The sequence below is a fragment of the Merops nubicus genome, unplaced genomic scaffold (assembly GCF_000691845.1).
Source record: "Merops nubicus isolate BGI_N331 unplaced genomic scaffold, ASM69184v1 scaffold11358, whole genome shotgun sequence".
In the NCBI taxonomy this organism is placed as follows: Eukaryota; Metazoa; Chordata; class Aves; order Coraciiformes; family Meropidae; genus Merops; species Merops nubicus.
Window position 1 is genome coordinate 16,189 of NW_008626356.1, and position 12,200 is coordinate 28,388.

Here is a 12,200-nt window from a genome sequence, read left to right on the forward strand (position 1 = left end):
AAGTTTCCTTCTACTTTCTTTTATTGGTTAAGTTCTAAAGGAGGTTTTCTGATTTTGTTTTACACCCAACAACACAATCTTAGTTTTTCTTCTCTTCAATATCTATTTATTAATTTTCTGCTTTAGACCATTAGAAAGGTTTGTATGACCTTTCAAATCTCAACTATCTGCTCGTCTTTCAACTTCTTATCTTCTGTATTTAAACAAAATACACACGTTGTTTAAATAACAGAATTCTAAATTCAGTACTGATAATATGCTAAAAATACACTTTTCCATTATTAAATCCTAATGCCCCAAAGTATAACCAAAGAAAAACTTTTTTAAAATAGTTACACTACCTTTCTCTTCCGTGCTTGCTGTTTTCCCTCTACTCCATTCACTCCAGAAAATTGACTCAACACAGCTACACCGAACGGCAACTGAATATTCTGTGGAGTCCCACAGACCTGTGAGATTACACGATCCTGTTTTCTCTGCAGACTTCAGTGGGACTGTGACAAATCCCTGAAAGCAGATACATGAACAAAAATTATTTGTTACAAAACTGCAAGCAGACATATGACTTTGCTTTTAAAAAATAAAAACAACCTGAAGGATGCAGCTTTCATGTTCCCCAGCTCCAAAACTGAAAAATTGGTTGTTTCATTTTTCTGTATAGCATCTTCATTCTTGCTGCAAAACTCTGGGTCTGAAAAACTTGAGCCAAAACTACATCTGTACTATACAGACTGGTGGCCTGAACAGTGTGGAGTTCACATGTGACTCTAGAGCAGCTGAGCTGGCACAGGAGGTGCTGGATGACTGCACTTACCACTGTCGGGAAGCAACTGACTAAGCCAGTACCACCATAATGTCCTACATTCAGCTCCACCTCACAGCAGAAGCAGCCCTGGGGAAGCAGTGATCACCTGCAGCTTGTAAACCAACTCTGTATATGTTTCTTTTTTTGTTTTATTTTTGAGTTACAGGGTCTTCTAGCTCTTAGACATGTAATGTGCCTGGAGGCCATCACAAAGCTTATCAGCATATGATTAAAATGAAAAAAAAACTACAAAAACATAGAAAATTCTGCTCCGAAGTTAAAAGAAACGGACAAGAGTATAAGAAATAAATAATGCAATATCTCCTTGGAAAAGTAAAGACAAAGTGAGTAATTGCCTCATCTTAAAAGAAACCCACTTGCATTTCACTTATGGAAGTCAAAAGCTAAATTGTTGCTCCAAGAAAAAAGGTGAAAGAAGACATGAAAACCAGGAATTGCAAGTGATGCATCAACTCTACTAGACTGACAAGGGAAGATGAAGAAATCAGGAATTATAGAAAGATACATACAAAAGGATTGATACAATCACTACACCAAAAGTAATGTCTTCTCTTTCAACTGCCAAAAATAATCATTAATTAAAACCTCTCCTCCTTTCAAATTTCAGATTAACACTGGAACAGAAAGACACTAAAATAAATGTTGAAGCTAGCTAAATTCAAACAAGTTTGGCAAAGATAAGTAATAGAATAAGGAAGAGTCCTCCTCAGGAGCCATACTGAAATATTAACGTCATGTAGATTTACAGTAACAGAGAAAAAAAAACTGTGAAAAAAGTCTTGTCTTCCACCAGTTGAACCTTCCAGTGACAAAGAGAAGGAAACTACAACAATGCAGACACCCATTCCTTTGAACAACTTGATGTGAAGTGCCCTGCCTATTGAAACTGAAAATTTCAGTCCATTCTGATCTCAAGAAAGTCATGGTCAAAAACAGAAAGCTGCATCCCCAAGAATGAATTCAGGGACCTACTAACCACTGCTAAGTGACAGACTCTTTAGCCAACCTGCAATAAAATGAGCTTCAGCACTATCATCAACATCCTGCAGAACCCAAGGTAGAATTGCAGACACCCTAGACTAGGTTTTAGTTACTTGCCAAAAGGCTGTTAGCAATATAGTTAATTATAACTAAAAACTTTGTATATGCAAATAGAAAGGTCGGTAATCCATTTTTAACTCAGTAAAAACAGTCCACAGAAAAACATTTATATTTTTTTGGTAGGAAGGTTTAAAAGGTCAAGAAAATATCTGTAATTTTCTCAAACAACTTTATTTATTTATTTTGGATATACATGTTGGTAGACAGAAAAGCAGGTCCTATATCTAACTGGTGGTTTGAGGCTGTCTTTGTTGGCTGTTGCCACTGGGTTGGCTACAGACAAAACTATCAGTCATGCCTGTCTAAGATGCTACAGAACTAAACTCACCAGATTTTGTCTTTACTGATCACAGCTACTAGTTTTTCTCTGCAATGTCTCTGGAAAAATACAGGTAAATTCTCAGGAAGAAAATGGAGGTAGACTGTATTTGACAGTGAAAAAGTAGATGTGATTTCTTATGCAGGTGATGACAAATAGAGACAATACGCAATAGTGCCATAACTCTGCAAAAACATGAATGTTTTTAACATTTGGGAAGGATCTCACAGGCATGTAAGCATCATAAAGACACCAGTGTCTTGACTCTAAAGGGATAAACATTTTGAACAGGTATTTTAAACGCATACTACTTCAGTTTCCAAACTGGATGGACCTGAGCCATCCTGCCCATCAGACCATCCCAAAGATTATACCTTGAATCCAACCATTAATATGCCATATTTACAGTAAAGATCCTTGCCATGAGATGCTTGCCAGGAGGATGCTAATTAGAAACATCTTCAGTATCAGGAACTTTTTTAAAGCTCTAAGGACTATTTTTAGTTACACTGATGAATTCTTCTCCCTCAGAATTCCACATTTAATGAATAAAATAGCAAGGTCAGGGCAGACATCTTAGTTGAATGAACTTTAAAAAAAAAAAAAGAAAAATAGAAAAAAAACACACACCCAAAAAAAACCCCAAAACCAGACAAAAGAAAACCAAGCCAGGCAACCTGGCCCATTCTCAAATTTGGAACAGGAAACAGTTAAGATTGCAAACAGAAATACTTGCATACTGAAGAGCATCAGAATGGGCCATACGAAAGAGGTAAACTACTAAATACTATTCTCTCCATAGCAGTTCCATTTAAGTGTCAGAAAGAAACTCAGAAAACTAACTTCCATCACTTTCCATCTTGCAGAACTCAGACTTCAATTCACTTGAAACTTAATGTATCATTACCCCACCTTAATCTGGTTAAGCTACTGTGGTTGGGAGTAAACGCGGTTTTCCACATCAGGATGAAATAAGAAAATAAAGTATTTTGACTCTGTGTGTAATCCCTTAGCTAAGGTCATCCCTTAGCATTTCACAGAAATTTATCAGAAGTATGGTATATTCCAAAACAGGCATTGACCAAAAGGAAGAAAAAAGTTAATCCTAGACAACAAAAGAACAATCTTAAGGTCATACATACCTAATTACACTCCAGCAGAATAACAAGGTTTTACTCATTATTTCCAACTACTTGTTGCCTTTTTCTATTCAGCTTTTTATAAGATTAAGATAAACAGTCACAAAGATAACATTCAGAAGAAATTTTATATAGCTTACCGATGAGTTTGTATACAAGTTTCTGTACTGAACCTGGCAAATTAAATCTTGTGAAGGCTTGATCTCAGGCATTTTCCACGTTACTGTAAGCAATTGCTTTATACCAGTGATATTTTTAACTGAAAGTATTTCAGGAGGTTCAATTTTCTCTAGATTGGAGAAACAAAAACATTAACAGAGGAATATATTTCTGTAGAAGTTCAGAATTGCTCCATCTATGTGTGTTCCAAGAAGTTTAATTATTATACCACTAACATGTATTCTACCACAGTCTTCACTTTTTGGTCTATTTTACAGACACAACTCTGTATAAGGGAAGTCATCTATAACAGAGATTGCACACATAACTGATGTAATGCTGAGAAACCCTCTGTCAAACAGACGTACAGATTTATTTTATCTGTATCACCACTGAAAAATACTACTCAGAGACAAGAGTAGGAAAAATAAACTAAGTGAAGCTGGGATGCCCAAGTTCAAGCTGCAGATGAGGGAAGAACTTAGTTGAAAATGATTTGAGAGGGAGAGAAATGTGAAGGAGATGATGAGAAAAGAATGGATTAACACTGAGACAAGAGATGGCTGGTACAGAGGACTTGGAAAGTAAGGAGCTACAGCAGGTCTGAACACAGAGAGAAAAGGAGCGTTAATGGCTGGAGAGCTGACAGCACTGCAGCAGAAATACTCAATTTGGTGATTAACTACACAAAAACGAAAAGAGGAAAATGCAGCACAGCACAGAGGGAGAAGAGATAGCCTAAACATAATTATTGCTTGAATCACAGAACAGGTAATTTTTTAACATTCCTAACCAGAAAGCAAATGATGGACAGACCTGGAGAAATATCACTATCCATTTACAGCCAGATATTGCACAGACAATATCTGGTACCACTCAAAAATACAAAAGTAGAGCTCAAGTACCACCTAGTTTGACAAAAAGTTTTAGTGTATGGCCTTTACTAGTTAATAATTAAAAGGTTAGTAATTTACAATGGAAACATCAGACATTAGCATAACAAAATATTGTTGTAATTAGACATATCTTAGTATGAATACAGCACACTATTACTTTCTACCATCTCTCAGTAACACCAAGAAATTGCTGAAAATTGCTTGTGTATCACCAACCAGTTCAACTAATTTTACATGGAAAGGCCAACAATTAAAACGTAACAGAAGACTTGCTTCTCCTAAATTGGAAGCAGCCAATTCTGATGGAAAAAAAAAAAGGAAGGATGAAATCTTGTGTTAAACCTTAAATGTAATTTCAGAGACATTGTCATTTTAGCTAACAATTAAAATCAGATGGCACTTCAAAACTGAAACTAGCTTAAAATTAGACTAAACCCAAATAATATTTTCAAAACTATTGCACTGAAAAAATATTTTATCATTTTCTCCCATGTAAACCAACTTTGATTACACAACTTGTTTCCAAGTTCTCTAATGTGCGTGCTATAGGAAGGAAAAAAGAATCAGGGAAGGCGCAGTCAGCTCAACATATACTGCTTTATCTTTATGTAACTCTTTTTTGTAATTACCTATTTCTTCCATAGGTATAGGAACACAATCTGATGAGGCTTCACCCAAAACATTTTCAGCTTTCACTTGAAAACAAAAAACATTACTAAATGGAATATGTGGGGGATAAAATGAACATGACTCTGTTTTGCTTTGGCAGGGGGTCACTGGACCAGTCACCATTCCTCCTCTCAGCCTAAAAAGAAGAGAGAGAAAAATAAAACACATTAGAAGATTACAATAACTCAAACTGATTATTTTTATTTGCTATTAATAATGTTTTTGAGGTTGCAGGATATTTTTACCAGTGAACATCTACTTTGACGAGCTATTTGTGCAAACAAGTACTCTTTCCTAATTGCACTGCTCCCGCAAAAGCATATAAATAGCCTGCACAGACTCAATTAGTTTTAATTGCAATTAGTAAGACAGCTTTCCAGGAGCAATAATGAAGAGTAAAAATGCCTTCATGGGGGACCCACATGCTAATTATTTTAGGTAAATAGATGTAGCTAGTAAAACGTGCCACATGAAACTATGGGACAATGGGATAACAAGCTTTTATTCATCCTTTAAACACAGAAAAAAAGAAAAGCCAAATTGTGTCACTGTCAAGCAGTAAAGGTAATAGAAAGAACACACTGATAATACCTAACAATAAACTGTTGGTAAACTCAGAGGGGGAGTTATCTGGATTAAAATTAGTGGTTAGATTTACTGGAAATAGTTTTGCAATCCAATTCACTGTGTGGTTAAAAAAGAATTTGTGCTGGTACAGGAGAGAACAATATTGAAACATTTTCAATAGCTGTTCTAGTTTGTTGTTTCCCAAACTCAGCCAAGTTGTAAAATCTAGAACCACTATACAGACTAAGAAAGCCACACCTAATGAAGATGAAAACCTAAAATGTCAAGCTGACAATGGAGGTAAAACTAAAGATATTTTCCTTCCCCACCATCTAGATAAAAAGATACTACATTCTAAAATAACTTAAAATAAGAAAATGTCTCCTTTGGAGTCTGAATTCCTTTCAGTTCTCAAGAATAATTTTAGACATTTTTAAAATCTCTTAAGAGATCATACTGCTTAGAGTCTTGATTAGGCAGAAAAAGCACTACAAGCAGCACTATTTGAAGAACAGATTGACAACTATACTTGGGACAAAATCTATGCTATCACCTTCAAAACTCCCTCAGATTTTCCTTGGAACACCACTGATTTCACCATTTTCACAGGAAGTTATGAGAAAGTAAGCTCCTAAACAATATTTAAAATCTAATGGAACTTGAAAGAATCAAGTATTTATGCTTCTATAATGGCATCACAAAAACACTAAAAAGCATGAGACTACATAATTTGTGAGTACAAATCCCCAGATGCAAGCAATCCAAAAAGGACAACTAACTTTGGATTCTTTCACTGAAACCTTGTGACTCCAAGGTCCCTAGGTTAAAACCTCCTGGTTTCAAGAAGAATAACAGGGACTTTCATAGATTTATCTTGGATTTGTTTAAAGTAGAGGAGAAAGTAATCTTTTTTACCCATCCAAAGTGAAGATACTAATTACACAGAAAGTTCCTGGGTAACAATTGCACAAAGTGCCTCCATTCTCCATTTGTACCTATGCTCACTCAGCTTGTGATGTCATTAGAAATGTTACTTCAGTGAAACAAGTATCAGTTCTCATATGAATATTCGTCTACTGAAGACTGGGTTGAGAGTGCTCATTTCCTTTATACAGTGTACTAAAAAGGTATCAGATTGGAACTTTTTTAGCCATTACCAACCCCAAATCAATTGCATTTTCTGAGAAATGCCACAATTCTGAACTCCAAGCTGTTTCCAGGTTTACATTAAACAGAACTCAAGGTATAAGGGGAAAAGAGCCAATGTCCTTGTCCCAGCAGCCCAGTTTCAAATACATCCTATACTTACATTTTGCGGTAAAGAGTATAATTTGTCTTAAGATTTGTCTCTCTTCCTGAAGTCCATGTGCAGGTAAGTTCAATATCAACATAATAAATGCAAGAAATATTTCCTGGCGTGTCTGGTGGAACTACAATAACAAAGGATTTAAAAAAAAAAAGTCCAGTAAAAATAAGTAACTTTAACGTGTAACTGATTTTATTGGTCAAACAGAAGATTATGCAAACTTCACCAAGTGTCTTACATAGCACATTTTTAATAAGAAATTTTCTAAGAACTTTTTTAATAAGAAATTTTATAATTTCTTACTGTCCTCAAAACTCCTAATAAACCCGAAATCAAAATCAATCTTTATTCGCCAAGGGAGACAGGGAGGTTCTCTCCAGTTACTTCTTGTAAGTACTCACTAAGTAGGCCTGAAGGATTTTTTGCAACGACTCATTAGCTATCTTAAACCACTACATACACTGTCCTGAGCCTCTAAGTACACCCATCGCAACACGCCTGTAGCTCAAGGCCACTCCAGACAGTAAAAAGACATCAAAGAAATAGCACAAAAGTTCAGGAAAAGGCATTCTCTGAAAGATAAAACCACTCCTGGTTCCTTCCCAGAAGATACCCTATGAAAACCCCTAATCTGAGGAACCTACATGACCTCAAGAGTGCAGAAGAGAACTTCCTAGGAAACCTATCTATATGACCTCAAGAAATCACTAATTCTGGACTCTCTTTATCTTATAAGCAACACAGCACAACAGAAATAACCCTCTGCGATCTCTACAGTTTGAAGTCATCAATTAAAAAAAAAAAAAAAAAGAACACCTTCAAGAATTCTTTGTTAAGGCCAGAAGACACAGGAGTTGAAAGGAAGGGAACTGCACCCAGTGAAATAAACTGGTTGAAAATGACCTCTCTCCAAAACAGTACTTTTCTGTCTGACCTAATGTAACATTCAAAAGATCCTTCTGTTATTGACAAGAGATGTACCAGTGTATTAGTACAGATCAGATGTATCAGCACAGATGTATTTTTCTGCATTGATCACTTCTTTATTAGAATGGGAGCCCCAGGCACACGTTAGTGCAATCTGGGCTTAATCTATTCAATAAGTTAGAGAATTTGTATACATAGTTATGCTGTAACCTTCTCCACAAAAGACTGTTATTAAAATTTCTTTGAAAGAGATTAGAGAGGAAATCCTTCCTGAAGAAAACTGAAGCTGGCTATAGGCTAGACAAAAGACATAACAAAAGGGACAGATCCAGTACCCCCTGAACTCAATAGAAAACCTCCATTCACTTCAGCTGCTCAAAAGCCAGGGTTAGTGATATGACAGACCAGTGTCTGTAAGGAATGCCTGCAACTTCAGGCTTTATTTCAGGGGAGGGGAAAAAAAAAAAAAAGAAAGAAGGGTGTTCAGTTCTGGGCTCCCCATTTCCAGAAGGACAGAGATCTACTCAAGAGAGTCCAGCGAAGGGCTACGAGGATGACTGAGGGGCTGGAACGCCTGCCAGATGAGGAGAGGCTGAGAGACCTGGGGCTTTTTAGTCTGGAGAAGAGAAGACTTAGAGGGATCTAATTAATGTGTAGTAATATATGAGGGCTGGGTGTCAGGAAGGAAGGGGCAATCTCTTCTCACATATGCCCTGCGACAAGACACAGGGTAATGGTCACAAGCTGGAGCACAGGAAGTTCCACCTAACATGAGGAAGAACTTCTTTCCTGTAAGGGTTGCAGAGCACTGGAACAGGCTCCCCAGGGAGGCTGTGGGGTCTCCTTCCTTGGAGACTTTTAAGACCCATCTGGATGTGTTCCTGTGTGACCTGCCCTAGACTAGATGGTCCTGCTCTGGCAGGGGGGTTGGACTCAATGATCTCTGGAGGTCCCTTCCAATCCCTAACATTCTGTGATTCTGTGAACTGAATAAAGGTGTCTAACAATGCCACATGCTAAAAAAAAAAAAGTTATTAAAAAATGTTAACTTTCATTCTTACACAAATGTACTTACAGCCAGATTTAACTTCAGTGTGAACCAAAAGTTGCTCCTTGCCAAGGTACTTAGTGAAACATTTCACATGAGCTTTGCTGTGAGTGAAATTATGGATAGTCAAACTAGATACAGTCTCATTCACAATATTATAGTTTTCCTCAGCAATCATTTCATGATTCAATTTCCAGATGATGTGGCTTGCATTTCTGTGAGGTGTATAGCGTTTTCCAAGAAAACAAAATAGTTTCAGGGCAGATCCTCTTTCAATTTCAGGAGATGAAGGAAAAATGTCAGCATCTCTGATAGAGTTTTCATCTAGAAATAAGATCAAAGACATCACATAACCTAATTATTTTTCAAATACCAATGGCAAAATGATAACTTGTTGTCTGTAGACCATTTAATTGGATTTTTTTTTTAAATATGGCGTTCAAATAAAATTCTGTTAGTCACTTGAATCAGATATTGCTGTTTGAAAACTTAGTTCACATTAGTTACTCTATTACCATAGGTATTGTATAAGCATGATGTTTCTATACCTTCCCCAACATAATGCAGAAATTTGAACTGAAAAAGCTTGTTAATATGCTGAAAATGAAGAAAATTTTTTTTTAAAAAACATTTCTATATGTAAAGGGTATGTATACCATTTAGATGTTATCATTACTGATAACTCTATAAGAAAATAAACCACACTGGTAAGCTTAAAATTCACAATTAAGACGTGATCTATTTCAATATATTAGTACTTTCCCCCCTCATAGTATTTATATTCCCAGATACAGTGCAGGAATTGTACACAAAACACATGTAAAAGGAAAACACAGAAGCAGGCTGACTGAATTAATTCAGCAACAAAGTCATCAAACAGTGCAGGAATCACCCATTAGAGTCCTGCAAGGAGTTAGCTGTTTGGTTTTTTTTTTAGCTGCTTCTTATTTCTTGAAGTAAAATTTCATATATAAATCTGTCAAAGAAAATAAAAAAACCGCACACTTTTACAGACAGCATTTCTTTGCTAGAATGTGGGAATGAAATGGAATCAAATACTAACCTCTAATCCTTGTTTTCTGCTAATTCTCTCCTTTTTGGGTGTTTTAACTGCAAATTGTTTTCTATGTTTCTTTTTGTCTTTTTTGTTTCAATGTAATTTCTTCATATTTCAAAGTACTATACAAAAAAACATACTAATGACTACTCTACAGTCTGCTGCACAAATTTTAGTGTATTATCAGGTTTAAGCAGTTGTTCAAGCTTCTGTAAATGTACACACTCCTCTTCCGTGTGGCACCCAAACTATTTAAGACACAAATACCATTATATAATAAATCATTATTGTGTCTTAAGTTGTACATGACAAATTGCACTTGAACTTTCAATTACTGTCACAAAGTCATTTTAATCTGTCCTTGTGATTTCCTATTCTAACCTGCACTATTCAACTTAATAATTTCAAAAGAGGCACTGTTGTCAAATGAAACTTTTTCAATCCTCAAGCACTCATTCACTGCAGTTATACCCTTCGCGTGCCAGAAGCAGTGCCTGCATAGTGGACAAAAGGGAAACTGATACAGATGAAAAATTAGTTAGCAAAAAATAGCATCATACTCCATCCAGATCAGATTCCTCACTGCTTAGCAACTAGCCACACAAACAGGTGCTCCAGCAGAAGGAGAGAGAGATGAGAGGTGGATGGACTGTGGAACTACCTGCTTTTTCAGCTCCACATTTTTAAAAAAGAAAAAAAAATTTATAGTCACACATTGTTAGGTGACTTTTAGGAATAAAAACATAAGTAAACATTGCATTAATCTCTGAATAGCTAATATTTGACTTAAACCAGTCCAAAACCAGTGAACTGCATTTTAAGTGTTTGTGTTACATACATATCAATTTGTTCCATCAGCAGATCTCCAAAGTTACCAGCTTTTACAACCCAACAAGAACTGAACAATGATATGACTTCCAAATGTAGGTTCCACTTCTATATTCCATGCAACAGTGAAACAGTTAACAAAGCAAGTTTTTTAAAAAAATCAGTACTTTAAATACAAAAGTAAACAAACCCAGGCTATCATGATCACAACTAACACTCCACAAGAGGACATAAAGCATGTCATAAAGTAATTTATCTCTCTGTACTATATACTACTTAGTCAATCATGTGTTACCTTCTATTTTTAAAACACATCTTTTTCATTTTCAGAACTCTTCAAATTTTAATTTGGAGAAGGTCACTTCTTGGAAAACTTTCTTATGGCATGACAGGTGCTAATAATCAAGAAACATACCTGCTATAGAGCTGCGGAGCAGGACAAACATCCAAATCAAGCTGCTGAACATTTTCTTTTCATTAACTATGGGCAGGAAATGCTGTCATAAAATAAAAATAAAAACAATTTACTTGAAAACAGCCTGTAATAATTTGTAAGCATTTGCGGAATCATAGAACAGTTTGGGTTGAGAGGGACCTTAAAGGCCATCCAGTTCCAACCCCCTTGCCGTACCTTCTACCAGATCAGGTTGTGCAAAGCCCCATCCAACCTGTTCTTGAACACATTCAGTGACAGAGCATCCACAACGTTCCTGGGTAACCTGTTCCAGTGTCTTACCACCCTCATAGCAAAAAACTTCTTCCTTACATCTCATCCAATGGTACCCTCTTCCAGTTTGAACCCATTACCCCTTGTCCTATTACTACAAGCCCTTGTAAAAAGTCCCTTCCCAGCTTTCTTGTAACCCCCCTTCAGATACTAGAAGGCTCTAGTAAAGTCTCCCTTAATCCTTCTCTTCTGCAGGCTGAACATCCCCAACTCTCCCAGCCTGTTCTCACAGGAGAGGTGCTCCAGCCCTCTAATCATCTTCATGTCTCTCCCCTGGAGCCGCTTCAACAGGTCCATGCCCTTGTGTTGGGGGCTCCAGAGCTGGATGCAGTACTCCAGGTGGGGTCTCACCAGAGCAGAGTAGAGGGGGAGAATCACCTCCCTCGAGAGCTGGACGCAGTACTCCAGGTGGGGTCTTGCCAGAGCAGAGTAGAGGGGGAGAATTGCCCCTCTCGACGTGCTGGGCACACTGCTGTGGATGTAGCCCAGGATACAGCTGGCCTTCTGGACTGCACTCTCACACTCTTGGCTCACGTTGAGCTTTTTGTCAACCAGCAATAATAATGCTTGTATGAAATGCAATATAATGCTTGTAAGCATTGAATTAATAAAGCTATTCAGCACTTCTCAC

General features: G+C 36.8%; 1 protein-coding gene across 1 annotated transcript in view; it reads right to left on the reverse strand.

Moving 5' to 3' along the window:
* The window catches only part of IL31RA (interleukin 31 receptor A), a 23,217-nt gene extending 11,908 nt beyond the window's left edge, over window positions 1-11,309 (reverse strand). The window contains exons 1-6 of the mRNA XM_008945968.1: window positions 11,258-11,309; window positions 8,985-9,281; window positions 6,986-7,106; window positions 5,070-5,245; window positions 3,526-3,674; window positions 342-507 (exon numbers count right to left, since the gene is read on the reverse strand). Coding sequence (XP_008944216.1) covers window positions 342-507; window positions 3,526-3,674; window positions 5,070-5,245; window positions 6,986-7,106; window positions 8,985-9,281; window positions 11,258-11,309 — 961 coding nt within the window. The remainder of the gene's footprint in view (window positions 1-341; window positions 508-3,525; window positions 3,675-5,069; window positions 5,246-6,985; window positions 7,107-8,984; window positions 9,282-11,257) is intronic.
* Between the last annotated feature and the right edge of the window lie 891 nt (window positions 11,310-12,200).